The sequence below is a fragment of the Colossoma macropomum genome, unplaced genomic scaffold (assembly GCF_904425465.1).
Source record: "Colossoma macropomum unplaced genomic scaffold, Colossoma_macropomum, whole genome shotgun sequence".
Classification (NCBI taxonomy): domain Eukaryota; kingdom Metazoa; phylum Chordata; class Actinopteri; order Characiformes; family Serrasalmidae; genus Colossoma; species Colossoma macropomum.
The window spans coordinates 15,794,937-15,808,566 of NW_023494807.1; the positions used below are offsets into that span (position 1 = coordinate 15,794,937).

The window sequence follows — 13,630 nt, forward strand, 5'->3', positions numbered from 1 at the left end:
CTGTGGCAATCACCATTAACATCTGCTGGACAAGATGCAAGGGTGGGCTTTTAAAAAGGCACATTATAATTAACAAAATATGATATGGCAATGGATGAGTGGTATATCAATTTATTATATATTATGCCATATAAACAAAAACTCTAACCCCCTGCCTTAACAACTTTATTCCACTTTCAGACAAAGCAAGCATCATGTACAGCAGTTAGGAAAAATATATTTAACAGCATTCTTCTACCACTACTACCAAGTCCAGTTCCAGTTTTAGTACTTTCAATACCTTTCAGTTACGGAATGTAGTTGATCAAAATGCAGAAAAAAATGTAAAAAAAAAAAAAATAATAATTTTGATGCCATTTAAACAAAACCCTTAATAACTTGCTTTGTCAAATTTATTCCAATACAGACATCAAGTAGCATCACGTACAGCAGTTCGAAAATTACATTCAACAAATGTCCACTTGCAGTTTTTTTTAAAAGGTTTAGCTTTTTTCAATAAATCAGTCTCTATTTTATGTTTATACATCAGTAGCAATTGTGTCCCGTTTTATCTCTTACCACAGTTTCTCAACACCATCAGATGCGTCTGTACAACACAATCCCAGTTTTCAAGTACCAGCAAATGCTTACACCGCTTTCAGTGTAATGTCTTACATTGACTCTGTTTTGTCCCCATGTTATTCTGTGATCTGTACAGTGTTTTCAGAGCTTGGCTCTGTGATTAATATGTAGCTTTATGAAAAGAGGACCTGAGATTTGCTTTGATCTGTGCACATTCAGTGCTTTGGGGTAATAAGCAGGATTCGTTTTCCAGTGAATTCTCAGGAGACACCACACATAAATATGCATACAATATTGTGTAAATGTCAGAGATCATCCTTCATTTATTAATTTTCAGTCAAAAAGGCTGTTAAGCACAAGTTATATTTCTGGGGAGATTAGATATAATGTAATCCAGTTGCATAAGGAAGCAGAAAGTCAAAGAAAATATGTGAAATAAACTTGAGTTTCTAAAACAGGAGCTCAAAAAATGATTAAAAGATACAGAGAGAATCCTAGACCACCAAAACTGTCACCATCAGATAAACAGTACTTAAAGCTTTCATGTTTGAGAGAGAGAAGCTCCACTCTTGCTTTCGATCTAAAAAAATCCACAAGCGTTTCCGTCCATCCTTCCAATATGAGACGACGACTTAACAATATGAATCTAAGAGGATGTGTAGCTGTCAAGAAGCTGTTACTGAGAAAAGGAAATAGAGAAAAAAGAAGAAAACTTGCAAACCAAAGATGCTGCTGGTGTTTTCAGAACAATGGACTGACCACCCCAGAGCACTGTGGTGTATTTGGGATTACTTGGATTTTGATAAGCAGACAATGCAACCAGCTTCTGAGACTGAACTTTGGAGGTGTGAACAATTATCTCTCCTGCTTTCTTCCTAAAGCTGAAAAATAAATAACCTGAAATGGCAGTTTAAACTGGAAATGACATAAGTGAAGGGTGGTCTCTGACTTTTGCCCAATATTGTACATACACACATAGACACACATGTACATAGCCACACACAATACATCTGTAACATACTGAAGGGTCCTGTAAAACTGGTGTTTGAAAGTTAAGACAAACCCAGCCAAGTCAGAAACAGTTTGTGTGTGTAAGAGAGAAAATACTTTGTCCTTGACTGTCCATTAAGTCCAGTGTGAGCAGTGGTCAACTCTCCTGTTTTACCTCAAACTGTGTGAACATTCAAATGTACATTAGAAACCGCCACAGAGGTCACAGAGTAATGGTTCATTCCAAGTTGAATTGTACTGATATGAAAGCTACTGATCAATGGGTTTATCATTCTAAAATACAGCAGGCTATATTGTATATTATGGCAAAACGAAAGTAAACTGCATAACAGTAATAGAAGTCAATGCCAGTTCAGGGTGCATTTGAGCCTTATCAACAAGTAAAAGTCTCAAATTCTCAGCTGAAAAAGAAAAAAAGTTTCAGTCTAGCAAGCAAAATGGCATGGAAAGCCTTGTAGGTCCAGTTATGGAATGTGGATGATCCAAATGTGGTTTAAAAAAAGACAGTACAGTCCAGTAAGAGCTATTATCCATCAAAAACTGAATTCCAATCGAGGGCAGCAGTTCGCAAAAGTAAATTGGTCCAAATAATAAAGGGAAAAATGGAAGTAAGTATTCTTTAGTAAGTAGATTGCTGAAGTCAGATGGTCCTCCTCCCCCAGAATCAGTTGGGCTTGCTTTAAATGGATCCTTTGTATCTAAACATCAATAAGTGCGGAGTGTTTTCAATGCATTATTGACGAGGTCATCCTCTCGAAAATACTCCTCGTTGGTGACTGTTGCCTCATGTTTGGCCAGCTGATTGCTGTGGGTGTGGCTTACCTGCCAAATATGGTGTCATACTCGAGTAGAACAAGCTCAACAATTTGGTTCTGGTATACCATGTGTACCGCCATGTTCAATGTCTCGACCTCAGGACGCAAAAGAGTTGGGCCAAACACGATCGCGACGCTCTGCGTGGTCATCCTGTTCTTCTCACCATGCTCTATCACTCTGTACACACAAACACATTACTGTCATCAACTATTGATCAAAAGTTAGAAATCACTGCACAGAAGTCTGGAATCAGTAATAACCTAAGATCAGGTTGAAGATCTAATCAACAGTTAAGACATTTTAGACATGTCAGAAAAAAATATGAATGGAGATGTAGATGTTGCCAAAATGACTGAGAATGTTGTGCAGTATTGTGGAAGATGCTATAGCACAATTAAGGATGCCGTAACACAATTAATATCAACTTCGCTTCATATTTGAAAAGGTGATTTAGTCTCGAGATGAATTCTTTGATGACAAATTACTGTAAATCCATAATTATATTATTTAGCATTTATTATCATATCAAATTGGTCCCAAAATACATGATATACTGAATAAATCATTTCAAAATCCCATGTTTATATTATTATGTGTCTGGCCTATTATTTATTCTATTTAATTGAAGCCCAGCTGCCTGTGCACTGTATGTTGCTACAGAAACCACGGATGTTGCCCTAATGTTCAAATACAGTTTTTATGACTGTAGGTGCAAAGAGTGTAATTGGAATTAGCATTTTATTGATCACGATCATGGTTTTAGCTCTAGTTTAGATTTATTTTATCAAATTACTTTATTTGATTAGTTTCCTGGTTTATTATCATGAAAAGCAGCAGTGAGGGTGACACGCAGGCTGAGCTAAGCTCAGTCGGAGAAAAGCTACAGAGAGTGGAGCAGAGGTTTGAAGGGGCTTTTGGTGCTACGGGGTCAGCTGTACAGAAGGAGGACCACCCTGGAAGCAACTCAGCAGGTACTCCACTTGGCTAGTGCAGCCTGTCCTTGGACCTGATACCGAGCTCACAGGACACAATGCAAGGCAAAGGGACTGTTAAAAAGGGACTGTGATCACTTCCATCCTGCAGATTGCAGCTTATGGTCTGTGGTCTAAAGGGTCACTGGCTAGAATAAACTTAAGCCCCACGCCAGACTTCTCTGCTTGGGAGCACCCATGATGGCAGCAATGCCTCCTCACTGCCAGAACAAGCTGATTTCAGCCCCAGACTGCGATTGCTCCATTGCATGAAGTGGGACTATTAGCAGTGCTGAGACGTACACATGGTTCTTTTTAAGTACATTAACAACAGTATACAGCGGTGATTCTATGTCGTTTGAGTCTTTAATCATTTTAAGTATACTGCTGACTTAACTGTTCAATCTAAAGGCCTTTTCTGATAAAAACAATAATTTTTGTGGGTTGAAAAAAGACAAAGCTTGCTAAATTTAATAACAGAATTAATTATCAACGTAATGAACGAATACTTGAGTACTCCAAGTATGAGGGCCAGCCCTAGTGTTCACATATGTAAATGTGTGTGCACGTTTTTCCATAGGTTGTGCATATTGAAGAGTGTGCAGCAGTTTCATCATCATGTGTCTACATTAGTTATGAATATACTCACTTTTTCAGGTGTTTGAAAAGCGCCTGCATTGTGTCGTGGTTGGGTCGAGGCAGCTTCTGCACTTTGTCTTTAACGGCCTGCGCTTTCTGCTTATAGTCCGGGTTTTCTACACAAACATTCACACAAGAAGTTAAAGACGTGCATAAGACAGGAGAGTCTTTCTTCCATCTTAATCTCTTCCCTTATATTCTCTAGTTTAAACATGCAAACATTTGTTTTTTTTGTTTCTTTCTCATTCCCTCTTAACCCACACAACACACTCTCTCTACTCACTAATGGCAGCAACAAAGTCATTGAAAAGTGCATAGGTGAAAAGCGGTTCTGGAAGCTCCCGGAAAAACATCTTCAGCGCTCCAGTGACGACGTGGATGTCTTCCCATTTACTGTCTTCAAAATTTATCTTCTCATCTGAGAGAGAAAGACAGAGATTATTTCAATTACCCTCTCCCTGGAGCAGTTTTGAGTGAAATGCTCTGAAATACTCCAAAGTGCAAACACATGGATGTGCACATAACCAATCAGAATACAGCTGACAAAATCCAGATTGTTGTGGCCATCTTAGTTTACAGTATATATCAGATGCTCCACATCTCTGTGGGCAGAGCATATGAGCAGAGTTTGTCTCAATTACTGACATAAAGCATGTCAATCCAATAGACTGAATAGCTTTGTTGTACATCTTCGCTTCACATACTTTTATTATTTAAAAATTCTGTTTTTCATTATTTAATATATCCTCACCATGACAACAAAGCCTCAAATGTCTAAAAAATAACATTTTACAAAAAGGAGAAACTTTGTTAAAAATAAAGCCAAAGGAAAAAAGGAGTTTTGATGTGACAGTGAAGTCATTTTATAATCTACTAAAAGCTACACTTGGCTGTCTCTCAATTATCAAGAGAAGTTAAATGTTATGTGATAGGCATGTGGGTATTAACAGGTTTGCTAAATTACTATGAAAATGTTAAAAATGTTAAAGGTTAAAATTACCATGATTAACTGCAAATCTCAGCTTCTGTATGATGGCCAGATTTCCACTGACTCTGTACAGACCATCCAAATTCAAACCTGAAGGCCGAGAGGAAGAGACATCAGAAGTAAAAGGAGAAGCAGACAGAGAGGTAAAAGGAGTCGAGAGGCAGAGACAGAAAGAAGGAAAGAGATAGGAGATAAAAACAACAAAAAGTTTCTCTAGTTTCTGGTAGAGAAATCAAGACATTACAGGTATGTAAGGTTTTAAACACTGGTTAACTGTGTTTCCAAGCCTCTACAAGTCAGAGTAAACAAACAACTCCCTCTTTATTTAATAAAAAAGGTGTGGGGTCACTGATTTTTGTGGAAGTTTGCTATTTTGAAAGTCAAAAGCCAAACAACTGCACCATTTTCCTTTAGTGGACTGAGTCCCTCCAAGCCTAGAGCCCACTTTGCTTGCTTCCGATGTGCCACGCAAAATAATCTAGCAGGTAAAGCACAAGGTTGGCTTCATAACAACTGTAAGCCACTGCAGGAAGTGGCAGAATTTTTTTTTCTTCATCTTTGTCACAAGAGGTCTTATCACAACTGAGGCTTTTAGCTAGCTCTGTGGTGTGGCCCTGTAACATTTACATCCTGTGGGGAGGCCTATTTGTCTTTTTCTCCTGCTTTCAGAGTCTGCGTTCAGACTTAAATCAATGACCCCGCCTTTAAACCAATTTTATGTCTTTTTACTGTACCGTGATTCTCCACATGGTCGATACACATCCTGACAAAATGAGGGACAGTCGTGTTCTCCCTCTGGCAAAGACTGATCAGATTACAGCCAAACACCTGATCTAAACACAGAAAAAAGGAGATAGCAAGGCTGCACATTCAAATAACATATACAGTCGTATGCAAAGGTTTGAATGCTCCAGCCAAATTATATTTTGTTGATGTTCTAAGTGAAAAAAGTTAACACATTCCCAAAAGGGAACAAACTTAAACATGGCATTTTTCTGCGAATACACAGCGAGTTTAACATACTGGAAGAAATAAAATATATATTTTTTATGTTTCTCCAATATATTAAATTCAGCAAATAAACAGTAACTGTGTATTAAAATGTGCAGAAGTGTTTTTTATTCAGGTTTTTAAGTTTTATTACACACTTCTATAAAGTAAGAATAACTCAGCCAGTTTGCATTGAAGACTTTTGCATGTAACTGTAAACATATATGCACCCTGTTTATGTAAATGTGTGGTACCTTTGATGTAACCCTTGTCTCTAACCGCCTGAAGAGTGGGTCTACGTATGAGAAATTTCTTCAGCTTTGTCTTGGTCTTCTTTTGCTCCGTTGAGTCCATGCTGGTGGAGTTCTTCATGGCTAGACATTATGAGAAATGATATCTAAGTAAAATGAAATGGGGAGGTTTAGGCTAAAATCTAAAGATTTCAATTCTGTTAGTGAGCACAGACTCTGAATTATGTGCACACAGAATGCTGCATGGTGACAGTGATGGCTGATTGGATGACAAACTTCCTGCTTGTGTATACAGCCATATGCAAAAACAAATGGGCACCCCTGGCCAAATTACATGTATTGTTGATTTTCTACGTTAACAGAACCTTTACAGAGAACACACGTCCACACACATTTACTGTTTATTTGTTGAATTTAACATATTGAGAAAAATAAAACATAAAATATGGCCTGTGCAAAAATGACATTTTATATTTTTTCCCAATATGTTAAACTAAGAAACAGAAACTGTACACTAAAAGTGTGTTCCTTACAGAGGATGTGTTAACATGTTTTCACTAAGAAAATCAACAAAACTTGTAATTTAACCCAGGGGTGTTCAAACCTTTGCATACGACTGTAATACGACTGTAACAGTTAAATACATTCTTGAATGGCAGAACTCTTTTTAAGTGGTTGTGGCTTTATTTAAAGTGCACACCAAGTGGAGAACACTTCTTAAACACTATACTGACCTCTGAGTTTCTTAGAGTCTCTGTGCTCTTTTTCTTTGTCATGTTTCTCTGGTCCTGGAGACTCCGGCATGTCCTCTTCAATAGCCTCATCAGACTCCCAGGCCTGACAGGACACACAAACACACACAAAAAAAATTACAATGTATGCCCAGTGTGTCTGCTGCTCTATGCATTTACAAACACTTGAATATCAGTATTTCTGTGCACTGAGAGAGGAGTTGTATTTAAAGGGTTGCCTTGGGTTACCGATATGATTATTTTTAATTATCCGTGATTTTATCATGGCTGGTACAGATATCAGTGCCCAGTAATTAACTTCTTTGCATTTTACAATTTCACATCATAATCGAAATACAAAGTGCAGTAGGTGCAAGGCAGGTTAAAATGTGAGATCACTGTTTATATACACATAATACTGTATGTATATTTTAGATTTAATTTTACACACAACACACACACACACACACACACACACACACACACACACACACACACACAGCAGTGACTCACGTGGACAGATTATGCGGACAGTATGGGTGCTGATGTGCTGCTAGAAGAAGCAGAAACATGCTCTAAATCCCGTGGGCCAAATCAGGCTTGACACCTAAATATCAATTAATACTAGCCCACTTCACAATAAGCTGCACTACAGTCCCCAGCATGCACTGCAACGTAATATACTTTGACTCTCCTACCGCAATGACAATCTGTGGGACAGCGGTTTCACCTCAATTCTACATAATTCTGCGCAATTCCACACCAGTCACATCACCAAAATGCATTTCAGCTGCAGTTCAACCAACATAAACACTTAACGTCAGCTCAGCAGCTCAGAAATTGAGCCCAGGTCTTAATGAACTTACAGCAAAGAAAGGATGCCAGGTGTCTAGTTCAAGTAAATAGGTAGGTTTAAAAGACTGAGCACCTGGGGGCATTTAAATTTCGAATATCTCAAGTGTCCATGTAATATTTCAAGGTCTACTACAAGTGTTTGTATTTTATCATTGAAGTGTTTTACATATTTTGAATAAACAATGGCCATTTCGGGTTGTAGCACAACATTAATTAAAAAGGAAAGAAAAACATTTTTTTCTGTGGCCCACAGATTTGATCAGATTTCTTAATATGGCCCTTTCACTGGTTGAGTTTGACACCCCCGCTCTAAAGGCTCGATTATACTCCCTTTATGTAAGAAAAGGAATATGTCCGTTTTAAAGTCCACAGGAGGCAGTCCAGAGTCAAAAGTTTCTGACAATAACAAACATGGCGACGGTGGATGAGGTTAGTAATGTACCAACTACCAAAGAGATGAAAGAGGCAGCGTTGAAGACAGTGGTGGTCTTTGAGGCCATTAAAACCTTCACGACATGTGGACGGAGAATTGTTTGCCACTTATATTTCCAATGAGAAAAAATTATGTGTTTTGCTTAAACTACTGTCGACAGTCCCCCCAAGGTTTCCAGTGGTACTGCTCCATTTCAACCTTATCAGTAAACTTTCAGAGAATGCGCACAAATATGGATGAAATGAATGCAGGGTACAGACAGAAGGCTTCGCCCATATGCGTATCTGTACTTAACATTAAGTATAAATGAGACTTAATTGCAAATTCTTTTGTTCTGTGCAGACCACCATAGAAGTGCGTTCCCACTGTGGTGAACTGAATCAAGGCTGACTAGGAATCAGACTGAGACAAGCGATTTTGATCAGACCACAGTTAAGTGTTCACAGCAGTCATAACATAGGTAGGTGTGAAAGCACCCTTATTGGTATGGAGGTAATGTGCTTTGACAGAGGGGGAATCAAGCCCTGGTCTGCCATGTTTGTAAAAATTACACACTATTTTGGACTGAGAATTAATTGCCTGTGTTCTTACATGAGTGTTTATGGCTTCCGTCAGTGATTTGAACCACTCATTGATTGTGGTTTCGATGTCTGACTGGATAAGGAGCTCTGTACCCTGCCGAGTCTTCACCTAAGGAAACAAATAAAAAAAAAAAAATTAATAATTTAACAAAACAAAACAAAATTTCCACAACCTAAATCTGTACTTCAGCCAAGTCTATGAGATGCTTCACTGTCTAAAAATGAAAAACATGGTAAGTTTAACATTCACTTATTTCATGCTTAGTCAAGATATGCATATATTCAAATAATGTCCCCCCCAGCCCTGATGGTGCTCCTCCCCAGTTTTGTTTTAGACCTGTGGAAACACTGACTGCATTTTAACAGTTTAATGTACCTTTACTTCTGTGATCAGTTATCTGGCACAGATTCAGAGTCTGACCTCTGCCAGAAAATAAAAGCTTAAAGAACAACAACAAAAAAGCCTGCAGCCAGTAAGGTAGCTTACTCTGCCATGGCTACACCACTGTCTCAAACACAGACCCGGTCCTGATCAGGCAAAGAAGATTTTCAGTACATTTTAATTACTGATAGGGATTTATTTTTTCCAAACCTGACTTTGGTTAGTGATAAAGTCACAAATGTTTAGTACTACTGAAATTTCGATATTTAATATTTGTAATTGATTGCCAGCCCCTTTAAGCCAGGGAGTCCATCCATACATCAGTGCTTATAGTCATCAATGTAGTCATCAACTCTTACCTCTAGAACGTGCTTCTTGCTGGATTTGTCTTTAGATGCTCTCTCTACAGTTGCTCCTTTCAGGTCAATGCTGAAGTCTGGCTTTGACTGGTGGCTCCCAAACTGGAGAACAATATGCACACACACAGAAACATGCATGCAAGAAAAACACACGCACAAACACAGAAGCAGACAAACTCAGGTGAAATGGCTTCAGACAAGAAAGGGTTAAGCTAAGTGGCCTCAGATGGTAAAGTTCATATGACATTCGCAATTCTGTTCTTTGCTACTGGATTAAATAGTAGTGTAGTTTTAAAGCCAATTTAAAAATGACAATATACCACCCAACTTGTACTGAACTGGGCTTCCATTTTGTTCTTTTCTTTTACATAGATTAACCTTCCCACTCACTCACTGTAACTGGTTTTACTCCCACATCTGCTTCAGTGATGTGGAACGCTATTATTATTATTACCTACCTATTTATTTATTTTCAAAATTTGATTTATTTTACTTTTTACAGTCCCCGACTCTAAACTGTCAAATGAAAGGGAAAAAATACCCCAACTTAGCCAGCTAAGCTCTTTAAGAACAAACTGAAGAACAGTGCATCACTGAACGGCCTTGCCAGACTAATACTCACCCAGCTGGTGGCTGTGCCCTGGTTCTTGGCAAATATAAGTGAGGATCCCTGTAGAACAGTCCAGGATGAGGACCAGTTTTTCCTGTAGGTGGGACACAAAGCAAGGAGTTCAATCAAAACCTAATAAACAGTGGATCATGATTATAAAGGGTTCTTTAGTCTGTTCTATTGGTGGGCAGTGTTCTGGCAGTATTCCCCAGTTTTTCCCCCAGCAACTCAGTTTTGGAGTACAGTACACATTTCAGTTTTTTCACTCATCTTTTCCATCTGATTAAACCAGTTATCATGAACATATTTGTTTGTGGTAGAGCAGAAACTCCTCTATTGTGTACTCAAGCACAGTGAATTGGTAAACTTTGAACAACCAGATTAACTTTTTTACATTTTTGTGAGCTTCCTCTACCCTTCTTCAGCTTACCGGACTTTCTTGCCATGTTCAGTGATCTTGGTCACGTTCAGGAATCCAGATTTCTCAGAGCTTGGCTAAGGAGAATGATACAAAACCGTTACAATGAAGTTATATTAGGAGCTTATGTACGGACAGCAAGTGAAGAGAAGTGAAGAGCATCAGCCAGAAAAAAACAGACTAAAGTATAAGGGAACAGCATGTAAAAGTGGACAAACTGAGCAATCCACACAGTAAGGTCTGTGTATAAAAGGAGAATCTGCTTGGTGGAGTCTAATGTCTCTCCTGCCTAGATCTGTCACAATCATGAAATTGCAGCTGATGATTAACTGTCATAAATAATTCTGATTAACAACTGTACAGTCTTCTTTTGTTCACTGTATGCAACTATAAAAGCTTGAAGTGGCCAGGATTGCTAATTAGACATCTTGCTACCTAGCTGTTGATATTAAGTAGCTCCCAAATGATGACAGACACAGCTCAAGCTCAAATTACATTAGTCACGCTGCTCTTTGAAGGTGTTATAACACCAGTCAGACGTTAGAATGTTTGTTATTGTAAGACTAAATGTGTAAATGTGTCTTCGGCTTTCTTTTATTTACATGAATTTGTCTGAACCCAATTCATATTCTGTTTCTTGCGACATAAACACAGGATTGTGAAAGCTACCAACTTTGGAAAATAAGTGCTGTCAGCTAAAATAACTGCAATCAGCTAAAATAACTTCAGTCAGGCAATTATGTAATAATTGGGACAGGCCTACTCCTACCCTATGAAACAGTTTCTTGCCCTATATGCTGTTATTCCTGTATGAGCTATCATACAGGACAAAAAAAACAACAGAAAAAAAACAACATGTCCTGGCCTGGCTTGTAAAGGGAATCTACATATTTATCTTATATTTAATTTTTTGATTAAACTATGTCTGTGTTCTGAAATGTCCTTTCACGCAGCACTCTGGCCAAATTGTTTCTGCAACAACCAATTAGCATCAACGGTAGGAATCACTAGAAGCCCAACAACATGAAAGCCTGTTCCCTGAGCCATGATATAATTCTATTGTGATTTTTAAAGATTTTTGATACGAAGACAGCAGTGCACAAGCTAACACAGGGTAAAATGTAACATGGATACTGTATGTAGTTGAACAGGTTCAAGGAGAACATGCTTTGGCCATGCTTTTTCGTGTTCTCATAGCAACATCGTCTGCAGATTTTGACCGCAATTGTACCGATATTTCTCAAAATTTAACCTAGAGAGTGTTTTTGTACCATAAAAGTGACCTTTTTCTCTATCTTTAGATTAACAGTTCACACGGATATAAAGCATTGTTTTAAAGAATGTAAGTAACTCACAGTGAGGGCTAGCCAGGATGATGTCACATATATAAAATGCATTACAATTTTACCATACTAATATGCTCTTCTACTTTTTTTTACCACTTTATTTCACAAACAATATTTTTGATGCAGATTTTTATGTATTTAAGTTAGAAAGCTCACCTAGTTCAAAGAATTGTAATGAATTATTTGTGTTTTTCATTGATTAAGCCAGAGTTTTAAAGCTACTATTACAACTAGCCTCTCCATCTGTTAATTAACCCCACCCATTGGGTTAGTGTTAACATTTGTACTCCTGCCACTTGCAGGTGAATTGTTCTTAAACTGTTGGTGCTGGAAACAAAGTTTCTTTCTTCATTTGTATTAGAGATGCAGGTTACAGGCTGCATGTATTAAAAATAATCTTGCTCAAAAACTTACTGCCCTGCTCCCCTTATTAAATATTGCAATGAATAACTGTGATTGACTTCTTTCAGCAAGACAACAGGCTACCGAACTGAAATAAAGAGCGTATATAATAACTGTTACTGTTGTCAAGTGTTGTTACAGTAATAACGTGTAATAAACTCTGGCAACCTGCATAATATTCCTGAAACTTTTTTTTTAATCTGTTTATTAGCTTAGACTAGGAAGGAGAGAGAAAAGGTGAAGAAAAAGTAAATGAGATAGAGATGTGGAAAAATAAAAGAAAAGGTGTGGGTTAATCACATGATACTAACGGAATGGGGGTGTTTGGGAGAGGAAGGGTCAGAGCAGTCAGAGTCTGGAGTGCCAGCTTTTGGTGGTTCCTGATAAGAAGAACAGCAATCATTAAGCAATACAACTATCATCTACAGAGCTTTAGGCACTCGTTCAGACATGCTACTAATTAACGCTTTGTACTCACTGAAGAATACTGATCAATGAATACATGCAAACATGCATAAAGCCAAATAAAAACAGAAGAGTTTCTATGAACAGTTGATGTCACAAAATTTCATACACCAAATTGTATTAGATAAGAGATGATTTGTGGAATTCTTGTAATGTTTAATTTGCTTGAATTGCAAAAGCAACATATAATTAATGCCACAAGATGAGTCAATTCGCTTTAAGACACACTCTGTGGCGTTAAAATGCTTTTGTTATGCAAGATTTATTGCATGTAAACACAACTGCATTCCATGTAAATGCCCCAGAACATTTCCTCACCTCTTCATGAGACAAAATATAAAGACTTCTGATTCCACTCTTTCGTAATAAGGCAGCTACAAATCAAAAAATCTTACTATATGGAGGTAAATTTAAAAGGAGCAACATACACCGATGAGCCAAAACATCCCATGCCCAATACGCTGATGCTCCTTCAAATGCCACCAAAACAACTCCAACCTGCCGAGGCATGGACTCCCCAAGACCTCTGAAGCTGCCCTGTGGTATCTGGCACCAAGATGTTAGCATCAGATCCTTTAAATCCTGTGAGCAGCAAGGAGCCACTGGATTGAACTTCTTGTTCCAGCACATCCCACAGATGCCTGATTGGACTGAGATCTGGGAAATATGGAGGCCAGGGCAGCACTTTGAACACTTCATTATGTTCCCCAAACCATTCCTGAACAATGTGTGCAGTGTGGCGGGGCACACTATTCTGCTGAAAGAGGCCACTGCCGTCGGTGAACATCATTACAATGAAGCGGTGTAACTGGTCTGCAGCA

General features: G+C 38.2%; 1 protein-coding gene across 7 annotated transcripts in view; it reads right to left on the reverse strand.

The window, feature by feature from the left end:
* Positions 1-95: 95 nt before the first annotated feature.
* arhgap12a (Rho GTPase activating protein 12a) overlaps positions 96-13,630 on the reverse strand; it is a 53,982-nt gene continuing 40,447 nt past the window's right edge. For 5 of the 7 annotated variants that reach the window (XM_036555677.1, XM_036555680.1, XM_036555679.1 and 2 more), the window contains 13 exons: positions 12,656-12,724; positions 10,609-10,673; positions 10,191-10,272; positions 9,569-9,670; positions 8,838-8,936; positions 6,962-7,064; positions 6,231-6,350; positions 5,721-5,819; positions 4,999-5,076; positions 4,282-4,416; positions 4,009-4,114; positions 2,395-2,565; positions 96-2,270 (listed from right to left, as the gene is read on the reverse strand). In XM_036555677.1, coding sequence (XP_036411570.1) covers positions 2,252-2,270; positions 2,395-2,565; positions 4,009-4,114; positions 4,282-4,416; positions 4,999-5,076; positions 5,721-5,819; positions 6,231-6,350; positions 6,962-7,064; positions 8,838-8,936; positions 9,569-9,670; positions 10,191-10,272; positions 10,609-10,673; positions 12,656-12,724 — 1,248 coding nt within the window. In that variant the 3' untranslated portion in view covers positions 96-2,251. The remainder of the gene's footprint in view (positions 2,271-2,394; positions 2,566-4,008; positions 4,115-4,281; positions 4,417-4,998; positions 5,077-5,720; positions 5,820-6,230; positions 6,351-6,961; positions 7,065-8,837; positions 8,937-9,568; positions 9,671-10,190; positions 10,273-10,608; positions 10,674-12,655; positions 12,725-13,630) is intronic. The other 2 variants (XM_036555682.1, XM_036555681.1) reach the window with 1 other exon arrangement.